Consider the following 26,496-nt stretch of genomic DNA (forward strand, 5'->3'; position numbering starts at 1 on the left):
CTCGAGTCAATCTCGTAACCTTCGTCCGCTGTGCATGCTGCTGTCAGCGATGTCCGAATGAATGTAGTCAAGGCAAGGTTCAAATTTTAAGAAAAACTGTATTGTGCTAAGTTACAGGTGAATCGGCAGTGGTTACATGTATAAGGAAACTGGACTGGGTGCAGGAGCTCGATATGCTACGTCCGACGCCACTCGCGTCTCGGCTCGTTCTGCGATGCGTTGCTCTGTGGTCCCGGCTCGAATCTCGGCTCGTTCCCCTCTCTCTGGCGATGCGTTGCTATGCGGTCCCGGCTCGAAGGTTCACTTTTGTTTTTTGAATGTTCGTTGAACCAATGGGCAACCGCGCCGAGTGGACGCGCTCAGGGCTCGGAGTCCACGTTAACGCAGTGCAGCGTTTCCCGTGCAAGCACGTAGACGCTGCCGGAGATCGAGACACTGCCGGAGAATTCAGCTGTGCGAACTTGAGTGCCGCTGACACGGCCCTCCCGAAAATTGCGCCTGTCTTCAGGCGTGCGTGTCGTTAGATGGCGATGGTTCCGTAACTTCTAGGAGCGGCTCCTTATATCTACGAAGCTGCTCCACATTGACAATTTTTTGGTTGATCATGCCCGGTGTGTGGGGTACTCTTTGGATCTCGGCCCTGTTTCCTCCGACGAGGGCGGTTATCTCGAACGGACCTTCATAGCGAGAATCTAATGTGCCTTGAGCGCTCAACTCAAGCAGGACGAGGTCCCCCGTTATGAACCTCGGAGTTCGCCGCTTCTTGTCATATCGGACCGTTGTTTTGCGCTGACTCTGCAGTAGCCTCTCTCTTGTCTTCGCATGTCCCCTTGCCAAGTCGTGCAGTCTATGAGACTCGTCGATGTCTCCCTCGACTGAGGCGAGGTTGAGCTCTCCTAGCAGTTTTTGGTCGTAGCCGTACATGAGTCGAAATGGGCTGTGGCCACTGTGACGATGCTTCGTGGCATTGATTGCTAGCCTTGCTCGGGGTAGATCCTTCTGCCATTTGTCCTTGTTGTTTAGCATTTTGCGTAGCACCTGTTTCAATGTTCCTACCATTCGCTCAATCAGTCCGTTTGATTGTGGCCAGTACGGTGGGGAGTTCTGATGAGCAATTCCCAGTCTGTGATGGAATTGGTTGGTTTTCTTGTTCACGAATCCCTTGGCTTGGTTCGTAATAATGACGCTGGGAACTCCAAATCGCGGAATCCACCGGTTTGTCATGAAGTCAACGTAGTGCATCCACGAAGTGCTCGGTACGGTCACGGCGTCCATGTATCTCGTGGCGTGGTCGATACACACGAGGATGTGGTCTCCCTTCTCGTTTAGCGGACCCATGTGTTCCAGGGATATCACCGCGTTTGGCTCAGTAGGAATATCGCGTGGGATGAGGCAATCTTCATTCCGTGTTGTGCGGGCGTTGATAGTCTGGCACGTGTGGCAGGAGTCAACATACTCGCGTATGTCTTTTCTCATCGATGGCCACCAGTACTTTCGCTGGATCAGGTCTCTTGTCTTCTCGACGCCTAGGTGGCCGTTGTTGTCGTGGAAAACGATCATCACACTGCTTCGGAGGGCAGTGGGAATGATCACCCTCCGACGGACCCATCCTCCCTCGAGAGATTTCTTCACCGGTATGTCGTTTTCGATCTCGTAGTCTGAAGAATTGTGCTTGGCCTTCTCCCGAAATCTTTTGCAGTCAGTATCCTTCTCCTGAAACTCGCGTAGGCGACTGTGTTTGCCGACCACTACTGCGTAGCGGTGGAGGTCTCGGGTTGAAATGCGCTGGTCGAAAGCCTCTGCAGATTCCGACTGCCTCGAGAGTGCGTCAGCAGCGGAGTTCTGGCGTCCTGGCTTGTGCTTGACGTCGAAGGTGTACTCTGCCAAGTCGAGCGTCCACCTCGCAAATCTGCGGTTGCTGGCTCCCTTCTGGACGAGGTATGACAAGCTGAAGTTGTCCGTGAACACTGTAAAACGAGGAGTACAGTAAAACAGGAGCACTGCAAACTCCGGTATGAACTTTCGGTAGTGGTTAGCGAACTGCAGGAAGGAGTACAGCTTCTTTGCATTGCGATGCGGCTCGAACTTCTCGACAGCGGCAACTCTGGATTCGTCCAGTGTTCGTCCTTTGGCGAAGATCACGTAACCCAGGAAAGATATTTTGTCTTGAATCAACTGGCATTTCCGGAGATCCATCTTCAAGCCGTTGATCACGACTCTCCTGAGTGCTTCGTTCAGTAAATCCAAAGCTTCCCTCACTGTTGTGGCTCCCTGCCCGACATCGTCCATGTACGTAGCTGTCCTAGGTAAGCCATCGAACGTGCGACGCATGACTCTTTGCATGGTCTGAGCGGCCTTGCAAAACCCAAAGGCCATTCGAAGGTATTCGTACTTTCCGTCTGGAGTGACGAATGCGGTCTTGTGTACGTCGTCCGGCTTCATTCGTATAGTCAGAAATGCCGTCTTCACGTACAACACAGTGAAGTAAGCCGATCCGTCGCGCATGACATCGTCAATAACGTCTTCCATGACAGGCATTGGATAAGAAGGGTTGATGGTTTTCTCGTTGAGCTTGCGATAGTCGTGTACCATTCTTTGTGGAGTCGTCGGCTGGTGCGGTTGGTCGACAACTATCGTTGGAGCACCGTACTCGCTTTCGCTCGGCCTTATGATGCTCTTGGAGAGGTAGTCATTCACCTGTTCTCGGATTAACTTGCGATCAGCCGGTGGGCACCTGTACGGCCTCGATGACACTGGTATATTGTCTCTAAGTTCGATGCTGTGTTCAGTGTGAGGACACACGCCCAAAGTGTCGCCTTTGGAAGTGAACGCTTGGTGATGCCTTAACAGAATTGCGTGAAGTTGTTCCCTCTCTGCCTCGGTGGCATCCTTCGTTATCTTCCGTGTGGCGTCTTCGACTAGACTCGTGAAGTCTTCGTCGGGTGCGGGACATTTCGTGTTGAGGCGCACGTACCCTTCGTCTTTGGAAACACTCTCGTCCGATTGCCGGCAGAACATCGCAATAAGCGTTTCCCCGGTGCGTTGTGGTGTACCTTGTTTCGGGGGTGGCACTTCGGACGATGAAAATTTTTTGGAGGGTTGGACTGGAACGATAGTCACATCGTTTGACGTGTGAAACGTTACGTCGACGTTCGCGACTCGTCGCCAGTCTGATCCCAGAATCAGGTCGATGCCGCTGGGCAGTTCCGTTACCACGACGTCTTCGAGTCGCACATTCGTGGTGCCCAGTGTCACATCAAGTGTTGCAGCGAGAGTTGGGCATATGCTGCGGTTGAGAACTTCAATGTTCTCGAGCGATACCCATGCGTGCGTAGGAATGTCATCCGTCAAGGCATTGGCACTCATGATGGGTAAGTTGGCGCCACTGTTAATGCATACGCGGATGGTTCGGTTGTTAGCAGTACCGGACACTATTGGTAATGTGCTGCCCGTCGAATGCAAAAAACAGTTCGCTTGCCTAGGTGACGTGGTCCCTGTTTTGTGGCTGCTATTGTCCCTCTTCGCTCGTTTCTCGTCCGCTCTGATCGTTGCTGGCGTTTTCGGCTTTCTACAATCACGGGACAGGTGACCGATGTTGCCGCAGTTGAAGCACAAACGAGCAGAGATGGGCCGCGGGTGTGGAGCTCCCGAGAAATCGCTGCACGGATTGGCCTTCGGCAAGTTGGCAGAGCTGCTGGCTGGCACCCGCTGGTTTGAAACCTGACCACGGCTCGCTGTAGACGATGACGGTTTCTTGTCGTTCTCGGCACACACGGTTGTGCGACGCCTCGCGTCGAGCAAAGCCGCTCTGTCAATGAGTTCAGTTACTGTGCCACACAGCTGCGCTGCGAGTGGGTTGGCCCATGTGTCGTCCTCGATGCCGCTGAGAATGAGGGAAATTCGTTCTTCCTCTGCGAAACAGTACAGTGCCTTGTTCAGAATGGCGTTCTTCGAAAACATGTACTCGACGATGGTCTCGTGGCTCTGAAGGCGTCGCTTCGTCTGCAGTTCGAGGAACTCCTGCATTGTCAGCTTTTGTTTGAATCGGAGAATGAGCGCTTCTTTCCATTGCTCCCAGGTGTCATACTGTGAGCCGTAGGCGCTGTGCCAATCCTTGGCAGATCCCGTCAAGCGGCTCGCTGCTCTCACCAACGTCAGCGATGGCGTCCAGTGGGCGAGCGCTGCGATTCTCTCCACTTGCGTAATCCATTCGTGAGCACTTTGTTGCGGCGTCCCATCGAACAAGGGGATTGAGGATGACGTGTCGCTTGTGGAATGAATCTGGATCGGGCTCGTCGTCGGTGGACCTCTCGACAGCGTGTTGGCGAGCAGGGCTTGTGTGTTCACAAGCGCTGCGAGGATCTGGGCCATGGAAGATTCTCCCTCGTGCGATGAAACGGTCGGCGCGACGGGGCGTGCCGCGTCTTGGTTGGTGCCGTCGTTCAGTGACGGTGGCCGCGTCGAACCCGAGGACACCGTTATGTTAGCAGGGACGGAATGGTGCAGCCCGAGGGTTGAAGTCGTCACCCGTTCCGTTGGCAGTGAAGCGTTCTGATGGCCTTCGTGCAATGTCTCACGTTCACTCGTGGTCGCACGGTTAAGCTGGGCTCGCAGGCTGCTCAGTTCAGCGCAAAGCCTCGCGTTGTCGGCGGACAGTGTCTCCAGGTGTGCCTGCTTGTCGACGTCATAGGCAGCATGGTCCTTCGTTGACGAGTCCATCGGCTCTAGGGCTTGGCAAGTGATGTTGTCGCGGATGATTCTTGCGATGAGCTTGAGCTCGTCCTTTCGTTCGGAGCACCATAGACCTCGTCCTCTCAGCTCGTCGACGAGTTGCTTTTTCGTTGCATTGGCCATCGTGCTGTGGTCGAGGGTCGTGAACACCCTTTCGACGATGGTCGTTTCGGAGTCCCGAGACGATGTATAGCGTGGCGTCGCTCCTTCTTGTGGCGTCGTTTCCTCCTCCGCATGCAGCTCGTTTCCTCCTCCGCATGCAGCTCGGTCGATTCACATCCTGTCGGCTGCGCCATGTCAGCGTTGTCCGAATGAATGTAGTCAAGGGAAGGTTCAAATTTTAAGAAAAACTGTATTGTGCTAAGTTACAGGTGAATCGGCAGTGGTTACATGTATAAGGAAACTGGACTGGGTGCAGGAGCTCGATATGCTACGTCCGACGCCACTGGCGTCTCGGCTCGTTCTGCGATGCGTTGCTCTGTGGTCCCGGCTCGAATCTCGGCTCGTTCTCCTCTCTCTCTGGCGATGCGTTGCTATGCAGTCCCAGCTCGAAGGTTCACTTTTGTTTTTTGAATGTTCGTTGAACCAATGGGCAACCGCGCCGAGTGGACGCGCTCAGGGCTCGGAGTCCACGTTAACGCAGTGCAGCGTTTCCCGTGCAAGCACGGAGACGCTGCCGGAGAATGAGACGCTGCCGGAGAATTCAGCTGTGCGAACTCGAGTGCCGCTGACACTGCAGTGTGTCGCTATCCGTGGAAGCTTCTTTCTGTGCGAACAGTTTTATGCTTCAGCATGCCCAGTTCTGCTTTGATTTTATTGCACGTTTTCATCATGCCCACATGTTGCGTTCCCAGCTGTACAAGTGGCTACAGGAAATGAGAGACACCAAGACATTTCTTTTGTGCCTCGCATGAACTTGAGCAGCGAAAGGCATGGGACATCGCTATTCCTCGTGCAGGTAAAAAACTGCCTAGCACATCACGTGAGTGTGATATGCACTTTCATGCGGAGGACATCCTGAAGGCTTTCACTGACGTCATCAACAGTAAGGAGGTACAAATCGCCAGAGAAATGTGGGACCACATTGAAGGATGCGTTCCACAGATATTCCCAAATGTGCCCGCTTAGCTTTCAAAACCCATCCCAAAGAAGCGAAAGCTGCCCGAGTACTTTTCAGAATATCATCGGCGAAAAAAAATGGACTATCTCCGAGCACTGAGCTTGAATACAATGAAATAAGTTCCGACATGTCGTCAACGAATGGTGTCCAAATTTCGCTTCAATACATAGAAAACGTTTGTTTTCCTGTTGAATGCTGGCGGAAAGTTGTTGAGAATGGCGAGACAAGAGTCTTGTGGTGTTTCTAGTGCTCAAAGAAAAAAAAAAGAGCGTCATTTGTGGAGAAATGCATAGTCGTCGCAGAAGACATGACAGTCACCATTAGCAGCCGTCACTATCGCTTAGCCAAGTCGCCCGGCAATGCAGATACCATCACCCAATTGGCCGAACTTCTGGAGGATATAGAAAAGCTGAAAGTGTGTTCATGTTGTCCCAATGCATCAGCAGGCAGCCTCCAGAGTAATGACTACAAAGTGCTCATCGATACCCCAAAGTGCGGTCTCGAAGCTCTGGCTTCAGCTGTGTTAACAGATTTCATTAGAGGAACTCAAGAAGAAGCAGAGGAAAGACATGCTTAATAAAAGCACCGCACACGCAGCTTTTCGACGATCTAAGTTGCTAAAGAATGTGACTGATATGAAAAAAAAAGCTGACTACAGAACCAGACAAAAGCCACAGCATTGTGCCACATAGCGATTTATCTTAAGGCACGAAAAACACAGTCACAAGAGAGGATACAATACATTGTAATTCGGTTTTTCGTGCCTAAAAACAAATTGTGAACATACACCAACTAGCAACTAATGGACAGACTCCTATGCTATGCTATCAAGCATGGTTTATCGTGGACAGTTCAGAAAGCCATAATTATAATGTATTTGCCTTACATCGGTAAATACTACGCATTATTATGTTTCTGCAGCAGCACAACAAGAAACCCCAATAATATACTGTTGGCAAAGCTCTTTCAGAGTGGCCGCCACGGCGTCTTGCCAAGACGGCTGCGTGTTATCGTCTGCTAGCGGAAGCTTGTTGCTCCGCCAGCGCCACCAAACCGGCCTCGACGCCATGTGACGAATTGTTTGACGCGGGGAGTTTTGTAACTTACTTAGTTCTAGAAATGTTGCCTAAGACGTAAACTTTAACGTACGTACGTAAACACTTGCCTTTACCTTTTCGCAAACAATAACTGGTGATACTAACTGCATTTAAACTATATTTAGCTTTAAGAGGACTGAATCACCACTGCAGCAAGATCACAAGGCATTTTTTTATCGTGTTTGGTATCCTGGTAGGAACAAAAAGAAGAATACAAGGTTACTCCAAGGATGGTGTCACAGCCATGCCATCGAGGTCTTCTGATTTGGAGCAATTTTAGGAGCAGTGAAATTTTCATTTCGTAGCACTTTACAGCAGCACAAGTTTCTATTCTGGAGCACAATGAAGCAGTAAAATTTTCCATCTTGGAGCAATTTGAAGCAGCTAACTTCACATCCTAGAGGAGAAGCAAGTTGCATTTACATTCATGGGCATGAATAACTATTTTGGGGCTCTTGTCTTCTGTGAAGAGCTTGAAATATTTACATTCATTTTAAATCTGATGAAGTGAAACTAACAAATAGTATCTTTTGGACAAGACGTTGCATAACTCAGATGAATGTTGGCTAAAGGGACAATGATCTCTCCAATTGCCAAAGCGGTTTTCGCACCAGCAGTTATCTAAATACGAAGCAGAGATTATATTAGGAAAAAAAGTTTATGAACATGTCTCATTAGGCCACGAGATAGCGCGTTCGCGAATGCGCCATTCAAGCGATGTAGCTTCTGCCCTCTTCCTCTTCTATGCAATGCAGCTTCTGCCCTCTTCTCCCCCCCCTCCAAAATAGAAGCAATAAATGCGATGACGTGGTGTTTAATTTTTTCGACCGTCAGCTTTTGACCTTAAAAAGCGAGAGGCGGTTGTGTAACAAGGCGTACCTGCTTCACCGTAGGTCTTCCGACCCCAGAGCTGCCAGCGATAGCCTTCGTATTGAAAGCTGCACATATTAAAACTGGATTCCAGCTTCCCACCAGGAAGCATGCCTTTAATAATGAGATGACATTAAAAAGAGCATGCGAAAATTTTGAATTTCGGACCCTAGCAATCTCAAGTTCAAAATGGCAGGGTGTTTTAGGAGCTTTTACCACAGCAGCGATTACAAATGCAGATGTGCTGGTTGAAGGATTTACGAAAATAAATTTCTGAATAAAGATACATAAATAATAAAGTATTTTAAAGGAAAAGTGTCAACGCATGTACACCATACACGTGTTCTTCTGTGGACAGGAAGAAAATAGACTGCGATATCAAAAAGTCCACCGACGAATCACCGCCACAGTTTTACACACTGATTGGACTAGACGTCACGAGTCCCTGCAAAGAGCGCGTTTCACCGTTAAGCGGACTTGAACAACAGAAGTTGCATCGGCACCAAAGATAGCATTGTGGATTACTTAGGACGCACTGGTGACCGCCGTTAATTCAGCAGAATAATTCTAGGCACGCGATTGTAACTTTGGTGGCCTCGAGAACAAGTTGCACATCTTTTGCGCGCCGGCATGGCTACTGCCGGTGATAGAAGCTCTCAAATCCGACTTTGGCACAGTTTGGCGCAATTTTCGTTGATGTTATTAGAATGGCGCAGTAAATCTGACTTGGCGCACTTTGGCGCAGGAGTGTGATTTCTGGTGTTGACATCTTGTGACACATTGTGCGACCACGGTCGTCAACACGTTCGCTTATGCATATTATTTTTCAGGTGAAAATGATTAAAAAGGTAACGCATTCATAATAACGCCGCCGCTATGCCATTTTCGCACTGCGCATACATTGCCCTGAGCTTCAGCAATAAAAATTTTGGGATTGCCTGGTTCATTTCAATTCTGCTAGATCCAGCCTATCGGGGGCTTGCATGTTTATGGCTTCGATGTTGTAGGCGAGCATGGCCATTTCTAGCTTTGGTGATTTGGCTGAAACAATATAATCGCTGCTGGTGCTCGCACTATGGCTTATTTTGACTTGGCGGCTGGAGTCTCTGCAATGCTGATATAGCGAGTTCCTACGAACAAAGGTGGACTTGCGAGATCAGGCCTCAAACATAGAAGCGTAATATACTCGTCTATCCAGCGGATAGATTACGCTACATAAAGGTTTACGTTTTGCAGAGACCCGTGCATGCGAAGATTCTATCTGGTAACACGGTAACGTAAAGAAGTATAGGTACAAGCTAAAAGCCCCTATTGTCCTCTGTTTAACTGGTGCAAGACCATCCACAGGGCAAAATATTGGTGCCATGACAAGCCATTCTAAATAAAACGATTCATTTGCTGGATGACAAGCAATTCTAAATCAAACGATTCATTTGCTGGATGACAGTGACCTCAAGACCGAACAGTGCGAGCAGACGATCGAGAGGGCGACGCGCAAGCTGCCATTTTTTGTGTTTTGGTGCTTGACGTCATCACAACTTGCCAGACTGCTGTGTGAAGTCACCAGGATTAATACTGTAGCCTGATATCAAGTTAGTGTCGATCTCTGTAGGTGTGCCGCGAGAAATGTGATCAGAATTCCCTGAGCATCATATTTGCTTTTAACCATCTCTGTATACAGAAGATTTGTATGGCAGAGTAAACTCGCTTCCGAAAAAAGGTGTCAGTACTCCTTTAAGGTGCAAGAGCAAAGCGCTTAAAGTCTACCCTTTAAACACGGGGAAACAGTCGTGCCGATAGCGTAAGAATACCCTTGGATGTGGCGTGAAACAAGACAGGGCATGGCACCCTGCTAACTCCACTTCTGAATTCACTGCTGTGACTGAAATCAAAACTCCCATTATAGTGCCATGAATTTGTTAGAAGAACTTTTGGAGCTTGAGGTATGTGTTGCTCAGACAAAAATTTGGAAATCTGCTGAGATCTGGAGCCTCAAGTGTTATTTGCAAGTTTTTTTTCAGTGCGTGAACATAAAAAAAAGGAACAGGGTAGACAGAAAGAGTGTTGACTTCCAACTAACTTTATTTTGCAGAGTGTTAAAATATATATGTGTCGAAAAGGATCATACAGAACAGGAGCATAAAATACAAGTGTGACGTAGGGTCAAGTTTTGGGCCCAGGACCGCTAGCCAAAAAACAATTGAGCCACGAGAGCACACACACACAAATAATATTTACACGGGAAAAGCAACTATTAATGGAGCATTTCTAAACATAGTCTGTCACATGCAGTTCTATGGGAAATCTCTCACTAATTAAAAGTCGCTCGCCGTTTTTTGCTTGGGCTTAAACGCTGATCGCTCGGGGTGACGTGCTGTCTGTCTCGTTGGCGTCTTCAACGTGAGTTGGCCCACGCCACCTCATGGCCTTCTGCCGCAGTAGCAGCAGGAGGGTAGCGGTCGCTCAAAAGCTCCGCACTAGAGCAACAGCTCTCAGCCGCCGCGTTCATCCCAGTAGCACACCTGGGTCGTGCCAGCCACCCGGAACGGCAGCAGGACCAGCGGCCCACAGCAAACGAGTACTCGTAACCACTCAGGATGGCAGCCGGAACAGCGAAAGCTCACCTGGTCCCTGGGATGTCACCCAGCCGGAGTCGAGGCCTCGTTAGCCGGTTGTCCAGCTGTCAGCAACGGCAGCCGGAACAGCAGCGGATCGCCTTGTCGCTGGGCCAGTCACCCAGCCGGAGTCAAGGACAGTACAGAGCCTAGAGGACGTCTTCTAGTTCCCCGGACCGGTCGTTCAGTCAAGAACCGTCTGTCCTTGCCCGTTTCGCTGCTTCGAACGCTGTCACGCGCTTCCTGATCCCGGGCGCGCTTTTTTGTCGTCTTCACTCTTCTGCCCATAGTATCACAACAAGTCTAATCTATGCGTCAGTATTAAAGCACATGTGGCGGTTCCTCGATTGCCTCAAAGCCCAGCCAGGTAATCACGTTCTAACATGATAAAGCAACAGATAAGGTGCTTACATATTTATCACCTAGTAGGTGTATTTTTTTCGCTTCAATAATTTCGCGAGTAAGCCTATTCTTATGCCTTGCCAATATAGAGCACTGATCGAAGAGAGGGGTGGAACCACAATCCCGGCAATGGATGCCAAGGTGCCCTTGTACCACATTTGTGCATGTTATTTCGGTGTTCTCTGAGATGGTCATTTATGCACCTGCTGGTTAGGCCGACATAGGCGTTCCCATGTGTCAGCGTAATCAAGTAGATGACTCCCACTGTGCATGGGATGTAACATGACACTCTGCGAAATAAAGTTACTTGAAAATCAGTGCTCTTTCTGTCTACTCTGTTCCTTTTTCCTATGTTCGCACGCTAAAAAAAACTTGCAAATATGACTACGCACCAACTAGCCCAAGCTTCCACCCTCAAGTGTTCTTCTTTACCAAAGACCTGGGTCCGAATCGAGCGCGTCAGTGCAGACCTTGACAGTGAAGTCAATGGGTACAGTGGTGTAACGTGACTTCCCATCAAAGGACACTAGGACTTCATCATCATGTAGGACCGCGTCGTGAACTTTTTCAACATGACTTTCCGTCAAAGGACACTAGAATTTCATCATCATGTATGACTGTGTCGTGAACTTTTTCAATGAAGTGGTGTGAGTTTTAAACAGCCGTTTCAGTTTTTGCCGACTACAGGGAGATAATTCTATAAAGGTAACTGATAGCTTGTGTATAAGCGAGTGGGTGAAGTCGATGATTGGGTGCATAGGGATGCCCTCCTTGTGGGTCTTGAGTAACGCGTAAAGAGCGGCAGCAGAGCCATCGTTGTAAAGAAGGGAAAAATAAATGGACTTCTGCTGAGGAGGCACAAGGCGAAACATGTCAGCCAACAGCTTCTGCAAATCCCTTTGCAGTTTTGCAGTGAGATCATGACTCAAGGACACAAATGTTCGATCGTCCTCGAGCATAAATCGAGCTTATTTTCATAGTCTCGCTTGTCTAAGACAACCATTCTTAGGAGAACTTGTCTTTAGGCGAGTTGGTGCCTTAATCTGCTGAACATTTCGTAACTGCCGCTATTCTAAGAACACAAAAAAGAGAGAAAGAAAGAGACAGACGGGAGAGAAACTACTAATTGTTTACTGCTGGTATAGGCTGAAAAACAGGGAAACATCCACCCATGTGCAGTGGCACGGAATAGTTACCACAGATGTGTCATCACGTGAGCAGTTGATTAAAGAAGGACAACTCACACTGATAGAGCACAATAGGAGTGTCACTGACACATATTAGCAATGGGTCTGCTTAGAGGTTATGGATCCACTCACACGACCACACTTTCCACGACCGCACTTTTCACATCAGGTTCTAAAGCCAGGTCGTAGCTGACACCTAGGCTCAACACCAACCACTCAACATCATTGAGTTTGTGCTTCTAAAGATTGTGCACAGAACTGCAGTTTGCAGCCTTCAAAGAATTGTTGCAATGAGGAATCCTTTTCACATAACCAAGCCCATAAAACCGACACCCCTGAAAAACTTTCATTTTTTGTGAACATGACCTCCATAATGGGCCAGAATGTTGATTCCCATTTTATTTCTGCGAATGGTCGGTGCTTACTACTTCCCGCCATGGCAATACAGTTGAACACAGATATGTCGAACCCACATATATAGAATTTTCGGGCATATCGAACTCTCAAGTTATCCCCTTGAAATTCTTTTGTAAAAGTATAGAAATTCGCACGTTTATATCGAACGGTATTTTTACCAGGCTTCGGATATATCCAACACCGTGGGAGCTGGAAGGTGCGTTCCAGCACTCGTTGCGCCCCGCTATCTCCGCGGTAGCGTGGCTCCACACGCAAGTTGGAAGTGTTCTACGGCACTCGCAGCGCCTGGTGACCTCCACGCGGTCAACCAAATCTGAAACGCTGCAAAAAAAGATAAAGGCGAGAGGGCTCGGACTGCACGGTCTTCTACTTGCGGACTGCCTTTTTTTACGTTTCTGTTTCAAGAAAGAGGAAGACGACGACGGTTGCTGGTTGTTGATGAACTGGCGCCATCTTGTTGGCCGAGCTGGGTGCATCGCATGTAGTTTAAGGGGAGATGCTACTCGAAAAAGGTTTTTTTTTATTTCATAACCCAGCTCCTTGAAATTTTAGGTGTTAATAAAGCTTGCAGCGCTGATTTCATAACTGCAATTATTTTTTTGATAGCTATAGTAGTTCCGGAGTTACTACAACTTTGATATCAAAATATAGTGTTTTTTGTGCACATAATAAAGCTTACTAAAAATTTTCACACAGAATTGCAAAATGGCTTATTCTGCTGCACTTGAGCAGTACAATACAGAAAAGTACCTCAAACAGAAAATTTATTTGCTACATAAAAAAAAATTAAAAGTACTAAATGCATATTTTACATCTCTCTATCAGTGTATCAAGTTGTGTAATAAAAAATCTGTGATGTATATTGCAACCTAAAGTAGATACTTGTATTTTAGAGTGGCTGATTAAGCTCTGTGCAAAATTTCATCAAGATAGGACTATTTTATGCCTAGAAAGATTGTGCACAAGATGAGAGAATTACCTCAAAATGGAAATCGAGAAAAATGCATTTGAAAGTTGTAAATATGTTTACTCATGATTACACAGTGCGATTTGCACAAAACTTGGTGATATCATAGAAGGGACACAGCTAGAGCACCTAAAATTGTCCTGCTCCATATGTGGATCCTTCTCGCCGCTTGAGAAGGGAGTCATCAAGGCGCGCTTTCTTTGCCACGTTCCGCCGATGGGCCCTTGCCTCGGCTGTTTCACACGCAGACATTCTTTCGATTCTCCTCTGGTCGTGGGATTGGCCCAGGGTGATCAGTTGATCTGGTGGGACTACACCAAGCTCCTCTAGCACGTGTTCAAAGCTTGATTGTCCTTTATTAAACCACAACACGGCCATAGCAGCTGCAGTTTCCATTGTTGTCCGGGAGGCAAACTTAGTCTTCGGACAAAACAACCAGATTTTGCTGTTCAAAGATTCTGCAGCGTTTTGGGTCTTCCCTTGGATACAACGCACCAGCAACTTTTCATCTGTGAGCCGCTTGTAAATGGGAAGCACAGCCAATCCTTGAGCCTTGGTCAAGATTGGTGTGTGGTCGGGTGGGGCCTCCCCAAGCGCTTCGGCTCGCCTATGCTTGCACCAGGAAGTCGCCCCTTCTGGACAATATCGGTGGCTGCCTGCTGTGTTGCTCGATGATGAATGGAAATATGAGGCCCAGATGGCACGATGCATTTTCAGAATATCACCTCTGTTGTTTGTGATTGCAATACGGTAATAGTTCTGCAGCTTCTGAATTGTGCCATCTGTCAGCTTTTCCCCTCGTGGAAGTCGTCTTGGCAGTTTCCGAAGTGCAGTGCCTAGACGCTTGGCCACATGGTTTGTGCACTCCTCCTTGTCCACAACAGCTTCATCATATACCTTGGCCTCAGCGACAGCGGTATAAGCTTTGCTGTCCCCATCCCTGAGGAACTTGGTGAAGCGCAATGGTGTTGTGTATGAGGATGTCCTGCCCCATATGCGCAAAGCTGCCTCAGTCTCCATGGCATGAGAGGAGCACTCTGTATTTTTTTCGCAGACAGGTGTGTGGAATGCTTGCCATATTTCTTCCTCATCACCCAAGTCCTGGTGCCGGCTACAGGCAAGGCAGTAATTCGATAGCACTTCAAAATCTAGGCACAAACCAGTGTCCACAGACACAGCAGTGCCGATGCCATTGTGGCTCTTGTGCCCTCTTTTTTGCCATGTGCCATCATACATGACAGCAACATCAGCCCCATCCACTTTCTCTTTAGTTATCATCCGCGCTTTCGCCAGGTTTTCTTGCACAGCTTTGGTAGCTGCAGCATGAACTTTTTTTTGCCGATTGCAATAAAAGTCTTATGATGCATAGGTATTGGCAGTCCAAGAATAGCGCAAAAACGCGACAGCTGTTCATGCCCAATGCCTATTGCACGCGCAGCCACAACTACCTTCACATTGACAGCGAAGCTGTCGCGCGAGCTGCCGCTTCGGTAGCTCCAGTCATCACCGGCATCGGTGGGCTGTCTTTCCGGCAGAACACGCCGCGAACTATGCGCGGCAGAAACCACTGACTCAGGACACTCACTGTTATCACAGTGCAGCTCGAGGAACGAAGAGAGGCCCTTACGTTTACTTGCGGTGTCGCGAACGACGAGTCCAGCGGTGTGGCATGTTGGACAAACAGCACGGCTTACCATCGATGTCAGTGCGCCGATGTCACAAAATACTCCGCTCACAGAGCCACAAACACTCTTCGTTCTTTCGCTTTCGAACTGTTCAATCTTTTTTTCTGATGCGCTGATGAACTTGATCGCGGCGTCGATTTCGTCAAAGTTCCTGCAAGCCGCCGTATCCCCGCTGCCTTGATTAGGCCTAGTGGCCCGCGGCTCGCATTCTTCTACCGCTGCTTTGCGCTTTGGTTTACGTCGACGCCCTTGGTACTTGTTCTTACTTGCAAACTTTCGTGCTCGGAAGTCTCGCTTCTTCGAGTTATCCATGGTGAACTCGGGAAAACATAGAAACGCACGGTAAGTGCCGATCGTCGCAAGCGCTCAGCGAGCGAGGCCGATCAGATGTAGCCAATGGCGGCCTCGGTAGCGTACCATGTGACCGGTAGAGATGCGCGAAGCGGCTGCAGCTTGGCTGTAAACCGACTTGGAAACGACTGTTTTGTGAAATTCCTCACTAAAATACAAAACTAGGGGGACGCCTGTACACTAGAAGGAGCCTTGATCTACACCACCGAACAAACCCCGATGGCGGACGTCATCGTGTTGCCAAGTGGCGGATTTTCAAAAATAGCCGTCGGAAGCGTGAATTCGCGACTTCGGCAGCTACCTTCACTAGCGCAAATCGACTTTTTACCACTTTCTTGTTTGAATTCAGCTATGACCTTTGGCGAAATGATAGTTGATTGATCAAAAGTGATTTTAGAAGCAATATCTCAAAAGTGGAAATTTTCGCAAAAAACGCGATTTTTCGATCCGCATCTCCCCTTAATAAATATATTACTCGTAACATTATTGGTGAAAGTGGACGACTTCCATACCTTGACGGAGACGTGCAGCGGTTGCAACACCGGGGACTCTTCGGTTACTTCAACTGCCAGTACATCACCACCGGCATCTCCAGCCAAGTCGACAACCTACGTCACCCTGACGCCCCTGCGGGATCCTGGAACTTTCTCTACTGACGGTGCCATCGAAGTTGACTCCTGGCTGCATCGATACGCGCGTGTCAGCGCTGGAATCGCATGCTTATGCTCGCGAATGTTTTGTTCTACCTCGACGGCACGTCGCGGACATGGTTTCAAACAAATGAAGCCGAAATCTCGAGCTGGGATCTCTTCAAAATGACGATCCGTGATCTTTTTGGCGATTCATCTGGTCGTCAGCTCACTGCCAAGAAGACTCTCGCAACTCGCACCCAGACGTATACTGAATCGTACGTCTCATACATTCTTGACGTCTTGGCGCTTTGTATCAAGGTCGACCTGTGCACGTCAGAAGACGAGAAAGTTAATCGCGTTCTTAAAGAAATTGCTGACGATGCCTTCAACCTGCTGGTTTTTAAGAATGTCACGAGCATCGACACGATCCTGACAGAGTGCCGCCGTCTAGAACAGACTAAAGCCCGCCCCGTCACTTACGGCATCACGCGCCTGCCGAACACAGCGGCTACTATTTCATGCGATGATGCCTTCCGACAAGTTCCCTGATGTGACAACCTCGCCCGCATAATTCGTCGAGGCAGCCCTACCAGTAGTCACTCCATTACCAACGCCTGATTCTTCACCGACCACGATCTCACTGATACAAGCCCTCATTCGTCAGGAGTTATCGAACCTGGGCCTACATCCTCTTCAAGCAGTCTGCTCTGCCGAGCCTTTTTATCGTCGTCCCTCCGCTCCTCGCTTTGGTTCAAACTACTCTCGACAACGCAGTTTGTCCGAACGGCGTACACTGGACAACAAGCCCATATGCTTCAACTGCCGACGCGTCTGTCATATCGCTCGCTACTGCCGCAATCACTGGGCTCCGCCGGCTCACTATGGGCCTCCCCACAGGCCACTTCTGTCCACCAGTCATCCTCAGCATTTGATTCCCTATGCCGACCACATTCTCTGATTCTGCCGCACCTCTGACGAGAGCTTGCTACGCTCGCTCCCCATCCCCAGCTCGCCGTCAATCTCGTTTGCTCCCGCAATGCCGTCCTGCCTCTGGATGGATATGGCTGTACCCTTTAGATCGGGCGGTGGCTAGCGCCACTAAGCCGTAATACCTAATGAACCAAAAACTATATTTTTTTTTTCCTTAAAAAAGAGTTTGAGGATTCGTACTTTGCAGTGAAGAGTTTAATTTTCACTCGTGCCTTGACTTTAGCCACCAATCAGATTACCTCCTTCTAGTTAAGTCTACCCGCTTAAAGTTTATTTTGCCCTCCCGGTCCCTAAACCCCAGTGCTTTGAAAAGCTCTGCGCCATCATCCTGAACTATAGGGTGAAGCCCTTTACAGAACATTATCAAGTGTTCGGCAGTTTCTTCTTCCTCTCCACACGCACTGCATACTGTGTCTACCCCTTCGTATTTGGCCCGATATGTCTTGGTTCGCAGTACTCCCGTTCTGGCCTCAAACAGTAGAGAACTACCCCGAGTATTATCATAGATCCTTTCCTTGGCAATTTCCTGCTTAAACGTTCGATAGATCTCTAGTGCGGACTTCTTTATCATGCCCATTCTCCACATGTCAGTCTCCGTTTCCTTCACTTTCTTCTTAACCGATAGTTCTTTTTGGTTTGGCCACCTGCTGTTTTCTAAGTATTTACCAGTCAACTTCCTGGTTCGCTTCCTCCATTTTGTATCGACATTCTTCATGTACAAGTAGCTGAAAACCTTCCTAGCCCAACGCTCTTCCCCCATTTCTCTCAATCGCTTCTCAAATTTTATCTTGCTGCTAGCTTCCCTGCCCTCAAATGATGTCCATCCCATATCACCTTGTACTCCCTGATTTGGTGTATTCCCGTGAGCTCCTAAAGCAAGCCTACCTATTCCACGTTGCTTAATTTCTAATCTTGCTTGAACTCCAACCTATTCGCAGCGCCCCCTACTGGACAACTAGGCAGTGCAGCTTCTGGAGGTGGAGCTGCATTGACGACAACCTCTGCAAGAAATTTCTGTGTAACATTACCGACCACCCGAAATATTTTGAACGTTACTTTAGACAATGTACCTGTGCGCGCGTTGATCGATATCAGCACGCATGTGTCCATCATGAGTGCTGCTCTTCGTCACCAATTAAAGAAAGTTGTCACACCAGTCTTGAACTGAGCCGTTCGAGTCGCCGACAGGGGAACTGCCCCCCTTATCGGCATGTGCCATTGCTGTGTGTGACTATTGCCCATTGTGTGATAGAAACACAGCTGTTCTTTTCACCGCTATCAAAAATTGCCCTCATGATCTAATTCTAGGTATGGGCTTTCTAACTGCTCACTCTGCCCTTATAGACTGTTCAGCCGGCTGTCTTGACTTTAAGATGCCTCTACTTTCAGATCCGACCGACCCACCCCAAAGCCGTCTTTGCTGCATCGAATCCATATGCCTTCTGCCTAACTGTGTTACACACATTGATCTCTCCTCTACGCCACCTGCACCTGACAGCGATTACATTGTTGCACCAATTCATGCCGTGATGCTTACGCGTGGCGTTGCTGTTCTGCACACAATTTTGACAATTGCTGGAAACCGCCCATGTCTTCTTATTGTCAATTTCGCCCTTACGGCCCAAATTCTTCCCCAAGGTATCTCACTGGCCGAAATTACTGCCCTAAAAGACAATAGGATTGAGCCCTTCAGAGTGGATGATTGCCGCAGCTCAGACCGTGATCCAACTCTATCATGTTTATTGGGGGTCAACGTTGACTGCAAGGTACCATCAGACCTCACTCCTGATCAAGCGGGAAGCCTTCCGTCTTGTCCTGGAGTCCTATCGTGACATTTTCAACTTTGCCAGCACGTCCTTAAGCAGAACTAGTGTTGTTACTCATTGCATCAATACTGGTGACGCGAGTCCCATTCACCGACGTCCATACCGGGTTTCCGCGTCCGAGCGTACAGTCATACAACAGGAAGTTGAAAAGGTGCTCGCAAAAGACATAATCGAGCCCTCGAGCAGCCCCTCGGTTTCTCCTGTCATCCTGATCAGGAAGGAGGATGGAACGTAATGCTTTTGTGTAGATTATCGGCATTTCAACAAAATTACAAAAAAAGATGCTTACCCCTTCCCTAGAATCGATGATGCCTTAGACTGCCTTTAGGGTGCTACGTATTTTTCCACTATCAACCTTGAATCTGGCTATTGGCAGATCGCTGTCGACGAGATCGACCATGAGAAAACCGCATTCGTCACTGCTGACCATTTTTATCATTTCAAAGTTATGGCTTTTGTTCTGTGTAATGTGCTGACCACATTCAAAAGAATGATGGATTCATTACTCCAAGGGCTGAAATGGTCAACCTGCTTATGTAGACGGCGTTATCGTTTTCTCGTCCACATTCGTCTCCCATCTCGATCCTTTATTGAGGATTCTTAAGAGTTTTTCGTCGAGTCGGACTTCAACAGAACTCTTCAAAATGCCCCTTCGCTCATCGTCAGATAACCGTACTTGGCCACATCGTCGATGCCGCAGGAGTCCGCCCTGATCCCGAGAAAATTCGCGCCGTCACGAACTCTCCAGTTCCGAAGTTCACAAAGTACGTTCATAGTTTTGTGGGATTGTGCTCCTATTTTCGATGCTTTGTTAAGTACTTCGCAATCATCGCACGCCCACTGACAAACCTCCTGAAGAAGAACGCCCTGTTTTCCTGGGGCGTTGATCAAGCCTGTAGGAATTGAGGCTAGCCCGCTGCCTTTGCGCGGGCTTTGCCGCCTTTTCTGCCGTTCTCACGTCTCGACATGTCTGCCCTCCTTTGCTGTCTGCCGTGGTGGGTGAGCGGAGTGACGTTTAACTCCCTCACCTGGTAGCGGATGTTGACTGTGGCGCCGCGCGCGGGGACTCCCGAGAGGTTTTCGCGCGCTGCGTCGGGAGTGGTCAGGTACTCTCTGGGACAGCAAACGGTGAGCCACGCTATCTTTTCCGTCCGTCACTCGGGTCTCGTCGGAGCAGCAACAAGCCATCAGTGAGCCCCCTCCTGTACCTCTGACCTTGCACTCGGGCATCGCCAGCGGACACGTTTAGCGGACACGTTTAGCGGAGCGGAGTGACGTTTAACTCTTTCACCCGGTAGCGGATGTTGACTGTGGCCAAGTAGTCACCGATCACCCCGCACTCTGCTGGCTGGCCTCACTGAAGGATCCCACAGGACACATCGCTCGTTAGGCCCTACGTTTACGAGCATACACATTCACCGTACCATACAAAAAACAGGGCGGTTGCATCAAGACGCGGATTGTTTATTCCGCTACCCTGTGGAAGAAGCCACCCATACTGACACCTTTCCAGACCCTCTGTCTGTGACGCAGCTACTCAACCTTAGCCACGAACAACGCCGGGATGCTTCTCTGCGTGCCATCATTGAAAAGCTTGAGTTAATGCCTCACGACGCATCTCTACGAATGTTCCTGGTCAAAGATGGAATCCTGTATAGCCGTAACCTCGATCCATATGGCCATGACTTACTCCCCGTCATACCAGCACATCTTCATGCGACTGTCCTCAACCAACTTCATGACGCTCCTTTGGCGGGCCACTTGGGAGTTTCTCTCACATACGACTGTGTACATCGTCGTTTCTTTTGGCCTGGTCTTGCCCGCTCTGTTCGACGCTGCATCGCCGCTTGTGAGCCCTACCAGCATCGCAAAAAGCCATCTTCCCTACCAGCTGGATTCGTTCAGCCAATCAACATTCCCACAGAACCTTCTTTAACGTTGGCCTCAACCTGCTTAGCCCATCCTTGATCTCCAGCTCAGGCAACAAATGGATTGCTGTCGCCACTGACTATGCGACACGGTACGCTATCACACGAGCACTTCCGACGAGTTGCGCGACCGATGTGGCAAACTTTGGTATACAATATTATTTCAGTACATGGAGCTCCGCGTCAACTCCTCACTGACCGGGGCCGGACCTTTATGTCAGCTGTTGTTGACAAAATTCTGCACACTTGCTCTGCCAAGCACAAGTTTGCCACTTCGTACCATCCGCAAACGAACGGTCTTACGGAGCGCCTCAACCGGGCCATAACTGACATGCTTTCTAAATAGGTAGCAACTGACCACAAAGACTGGGACGTTCATTTGCCATTTGTGAGGTTCGCATATAATTCGTCGTGTCATGACACTGCCGGCTATTCGCCATACTATCTCTATACGGCCAAGAACTTGCCCTACCTTTGACACTTTGCTGCCCTCAGTCACTGAATATGCTGGCGAAGCCATCGCGCGAGCCGACCATGCACGCTAACTCGCCCACAGTCATCTGTAGGCCTCACAGAAGCACCAAAGACAGCTCTACGATTCATATCATCGAAATGTGCACTTTTCACCAAGTTCCTTTGTGCTTCTCTGGTCCCCCATTCGGCGTGTAGGTCTTTCTCAAAAACTGCTGTCACGCTACACTGGACGCTATACTGGACCATACCGCGTCGTCCGTCAGATGACTGACGTTACATATGAGATTGTTCCAGCCGATCCAACGTCATCATCATCAGCTTCGAGGGGCATCGTGCACATAGCTCGACTCAAGCCTTATCACCCTCCTCCCACCGCATGCAAGTAGCTCAAGCACCAAGACGGTGCTTCTACCGCCAGGTGGTTATGATACAGAGCAGCCGACGCAGCCTTGCTGCATAAAAGAGAAAGAAGACGACGGTTGCTGGTTGTTGATGAAGTGGCGCCATCTTGTTTGCCGAGCTCTGTGCATTGCATATAGTTTAATAAATACATTACTCGTAACATTATTAATGTTAGCGATCTTGTTTGCCGAGCTCTGTGCATTGCATATAGTTTAATAAATACATTACTCGTAACATTATTAATGTTAGAAGTCTCAATAATACACTTCCTGATTTTATACACTTGCTTGCAACTTATTGTCCCCACATTATTGGTGTGACAGAAACTTGGCTTCACACTGACATTTACAAGTCGGAAGTTACTCCACCAGGATTCAATGATGTTCGTGCTGATAGACAACATGATCGAGGTGGGGGCGTTGCCATCTTCTTGAGGTCTGATTTGAGTTTTTCTGTATTGAAGTCACCTCCAGACATTGAAACTGTTTGGTGTAAGGTCCATATCGCGAATATTGTCAGTGTATTTTATTGTCCCCCCGGCTCATCATTGAATCCGTTAACGGCACTCGGCAGTTTCTTAAACCGGAAAGGGTTTTCTTCAGGCAACCTAATTTGCATGGGTGACTTCAATGTGCCCGGCATCTTATGGCAATCGCTGTCCATCCTGGTGCTGATTCGCCAATTCGCAGGAATTGGTTAATTTTTTATTAAACTTAGGACTACCGCAAGTTATGATTGATGTCACAAGAAACAGTGCTCTCCTAAACTGTGTTTTTCTGAGAGCGTTACTTCATACAAGGGGCTTTACATCTCAAGTCATTAAGGGCATTTCTGATCACAAAGGCGTATTGTTATGTCTTAACCACACAGTTACAAAACGTCGACATGAATACAGTGGACTCCCAATAAACGAAACTCGCTTAAACAAAAATGCCTCAGTAACGGAACTAAACGAGCTCATATGGCTGGATTTCTATGTGTTACGCAGTAAAATTCATTGGTTAATTGAAACAGTGCATATTGGTCACCTACAGTTAAACGGCACAGACTCCAAACACAGCATAGACTCGCTCATGCTAAAGATAGTGTAGTCTCACTGCTTTTCGCCTGATGGACCCCCCAACTGGTTGTAAAAGACTTGTTGAACATAAAGAATGAAAACGAAAAAATGAAAGTGAACCACAACCATAGCATGGCAACACCTCAAGATCGAGACAAGACAATCCAGTAGTCATTCTCGCTCATGGCTGTGGGAGCCAGGTCGACGAGTCAATTGTGCATTAGGCCTATTTGTGCGGCGAAGTGCGGTGGATCACGGTGTTAGTTAAGTCTGAAGGAGAGAAAGCGGCCGCACAATACACTCTGGCCTGAAAAAAAAACTGCAAATTTTTCAGGAGCTCGATCGAAGCGGCCTGCCCAAAATGGAGGTGGCGAAAAAATACATCCCGAAATCGATGCTGTTGCTGATCTGGAAAGACTATTAAGAACGGGACCTTTACATCTAAACAGATGCGGACGATGCCCTACAGCAACTAGAAGAGTTTTTTTGTGTGGTTCAAGCATGCACAAAGTTCCAATTTGCCCATAAGCAGACCGATTCTCGAGCAGAAAGCTCGAGAGATCGCCATGCGAATGAATGTTAAGAACTTTGTCTTAAGCAACGGATTGCTCAGCCGCTTCACAACACGCCATGGCCTAGTCTTCAAATCAATCTCAGTTGAGAGTGGTGCAGTCAACAGAGACATTTGCACCGCCTGGCAATAGGGGTGGTTTAAGGAAATTTCGTTGGGCTTTGAGCCACGAGACGTCTTCACTGTCGACGAGATGGGTCTTTTTTATAAGGCGTTTCCATCAAAAACTTTCACCTTCAAAGGCGAAGCCTGTACTGGAGGAAAACGCAGCAAAGATCGCATCACTGTGCTGGTGGGTGCAAACATGGCAGGAGATGAGAAATTGATGCTGTTGGTAATGAAAAAATCAAAGCACTCACATTGTTTCAAAAGAATTCTACACCTTCACGTTGCATGCCATGGGAACAGAAAAGCGTGGATGACCATGGCCATTTTCGAAAACTGGCTTCGAGAGGAAGACGCAAGATTTACGAGGCAAAGCAGGAAGGTTGTCTTCATCATGGACAATTGCCTAGCCCATGGTTAGGTTCAAGTACTCCAAGCCATCACTGAAGTTCTTGCCAGCCAATGCAATAGCAGTGATCTAGCCAATGGACCAAGGGGTTATTCAGAACATTAAAGTTCACAACTGCAGACAATTGCTCTATCAAATGCTGCATAGAGCAGGCAGCAGTAAATGCTACAGCATAGATTTATTGGCAGCCATCCACATTTTGGCCTGTGCCTGAGAGCAAATGATGGCAACAACAATACACAGATGCTTTCACCATGCTGACTTTCAAGTGCAAGAAAGTAGTACTTGATGAAGAAGACAGCCCTGCTGATGCCGACATTGAGACAGTATTAAATCAGGTTGTACCCTCTGCCCCTTTCACGCTGCAGGACTGCGAATCAATTAATGAAAATATTTGTGCCTGTCGTGAAGAGACTGTCGAGGAAATGATTGCCGAAGTGCAAGATGAGGATCAACCTTCCAGCGATGAACGTGATGACAATACTGCCAGTGTAGTGGTGCCACCAGACCGATCAGCTAAAGAAGCTGTTGAACTTTGGCAGCGCTATTTTGAGCATGAGGCTTGTTCAGAATTTCTAGCTAGATTGTCAGGCATGGGTGTGTACCTTGTGAAAAAACAACTCAAGCTTGACAAACAAACCACTCTTCACTCCTTTTTTTCTCCTACTCATTCTTATGAGTAAGGTGAGGTTTGTGCAATTTGAATAAAGGTCTTGGTTCACTAAATAAGTGTACTTTGCTTAAATGAAACTTCTGATAAATGGAACAGTTTTGTGGATCCCCTTCGAGTTCCGTTTAAGAGGAGTCGACTGTACATAAGTTACCATGACAATAGCATGGCTAATGATGTGTCCATAATTGACACTTTAAGTACTGAATTCGATACATTTAATGAATTTAGCTATACTGGAGATGTGAATAGCTTGGTGTCTTATTTTTATAAGCTTGTTCAAAAACGTGTTGAAACTTATGTTTCGATAAAAACTAAACAAAAAACATTGAACTTCTATGAATAACGAGAGAAATACTCCATTTAAAGCGTCATCTAGCAAGACTAAGACATGCAAGTTGTAATGGCAATGTTCTGCGAGAGCCGAATTTGATGCAGTAAAGCAAAAGCTTTGCAGTAAAATGAATGCTGCTAAGGACTCTTTCTACACAATTACTTTACCAAATATGGTTAAGAATATCCCCAGAAAACTTCGGAGCTCGATTTCGCCGCATCAATCGACCACTAATACATTCATTCTTGGCGGAACTCCCACAAGTGAGCCACAGGTCATTGCCAACTCTTTTACTCAAGATAATCATGAAATTTTTTCTTAGTACATTTTGTGCCTCGCTTGTTTCTCTTGGTGATGTTTTTGTGTCTACAGAAGGTGTACTCAATTTGATTTTACATGTTGATTAAAAAAAGTCGTCTAGTCCAGACAATGTTAACATGTTTCTCCATCGTTATTCATTATGGACAGGCCAATACCTGTCAGACATTTTCGAAAAATTATTGTCTATATCAACTGTGCCATCATCATAGAAAAGTGGACAAGTGCTTCCTATACACAACTCAGGTACTAAGCGATCTCTTTCAAATTACAGGCCTACATCATTAACATCGCACTCATGCAAACTGCTAGAAAATATCGTCTTTAACCACATAATCAATTTTCTTGAATCTAACAACGTCCTCTCCAGTGCACAACATGGTTTTCGGCGTGTATTCAGAACCATCACTCATCTCGCAGACTTCACACATGATGTTTCGATCACTCTTGACTTAGGCTTTCCGGAGAACGCATTATTCATTGACTTTTCTAAAACATTCAACACTATTCTTCATTCCAAACTGCTATATAAGCTCAATTTTTTGCTAAAGAACCCTCTCCTTGTTGACTAGATTGATAGTTTTCTTTCAAATCGTTGCCAATATGTGTCTTATAAAACATTACACTCATCTGAAACACAGGTATTTTCAGGAGTGCCCCCAGGGATCAGTGCTAGGGCCCTTACTATTATTATTGTATATTAATGACCTACCAAGCATAGTTTATACTAAAATTCGTATTTATGCTGATGATTGTGTCCTGTATCATGTAATCAATTCACCTGGTGATCATACACTCAACGCTTCATTCTTAAACTTTTGTACATGGTGTCAGAATTAGCAGATGAACATTAATTTCCAAAAAACTGTTGCCATGTGTTTTACGAGGCAGAAAACACCATCAGCATTCAATTATTCATTCAATAACTACGTTGTACAGCAGGTCCCACAATACAAATATCTTGGCTTCTTTTTCACCACAAACTTATCATTGTCTCAACACATCGACACAACTTGCAACAAAACTTAAAAAAAACTCGGATATCTTAACGTAAAAAAAACTCGGGGCTTAACGTAGTGAACGGTTGTTCACTACGTTAAGCCCCAAAAGAATGAAAATTGTTAACGTATAAAACTCTGGTAAGGCCAATACAGTAAAAGCTCGGTATAACGAACTTCAGGGGGCTATGGCAATTTATTCGTTATTTTGAAAGGTTGTTATAGCGAAACCTTGAAAATTAACATTAAATACTTATTTTCCACCAATCAAAGTGACTTACATTTCGAACGGTGGGTCCTTGAACTCGTTTGTCACGAGAAAAGCATGCACAAGTGA

At 47.5% G+C, this 26,496-nt stretch overlaps 3 protein-coding genes across 8 annotated transcripts in view; 1 reads left to right on the forward strand and 2 right to left on the reverse strand.

The window, feature by feature from the left end:
- Positions 1-26,496, forward strand: part of Mon1 (vacuolar fusion protein MON1 homolog) — a 476,225-nt gene that overhangs the window by 319,299 nt on the left and 130,430 nt on the right. The window lies entirely within an intron of this gene.
- LOC119173510 (glycerate kinase) overlaps positions 1-26,496 on the reverse strand; it is a 270,522-nt gene that overhangs the window by 22,456 nt on the left and 221,570 nt on the right. The gene's annotated exons all lie outside the window — the stretch shown is intronic.
- Positions 9,881-14,892, reverse strand: LOC142818139 (uncharacterized). The gene has a single exon (XM_075896531.1). It carries the CDS (start codon positions 14,682-14,684, stop codon positions 13,536-13,538), a length of 1,149 nt encoding a protein of 382 aa, XP_075752646.1. The 5' UTR covers positions 14,685-14,892; the 3' UTR covers positions 9,881-13,535.

Source organism: Rhipicephalus microplus, chromosome 5 (assembly GCF_043290135.1).
Source record: "Rhipicephalus microplus isolate Deutch F79 chromosome 5, USDA_Rmic, whole genome shotgun sequence".
Classification (NCBI taxonomy): domain Eukaryota; kingdom Metazoa; phylum Arthropoda; class Arachnida; order Ixodida; family Ixodidae; genus Rhipicephalus; species Rhipicephalus microplus.

What these genes read in the sequence shown, in the direction of transcription:
- LOC142818139 (XM_075896531.1), bottom strand. Translation starts at nt 14,684, where the DNA reads ATGATAACTAAAGAGAAAGTGGATGGGGCTGATGTTGCTGTCATGTAT.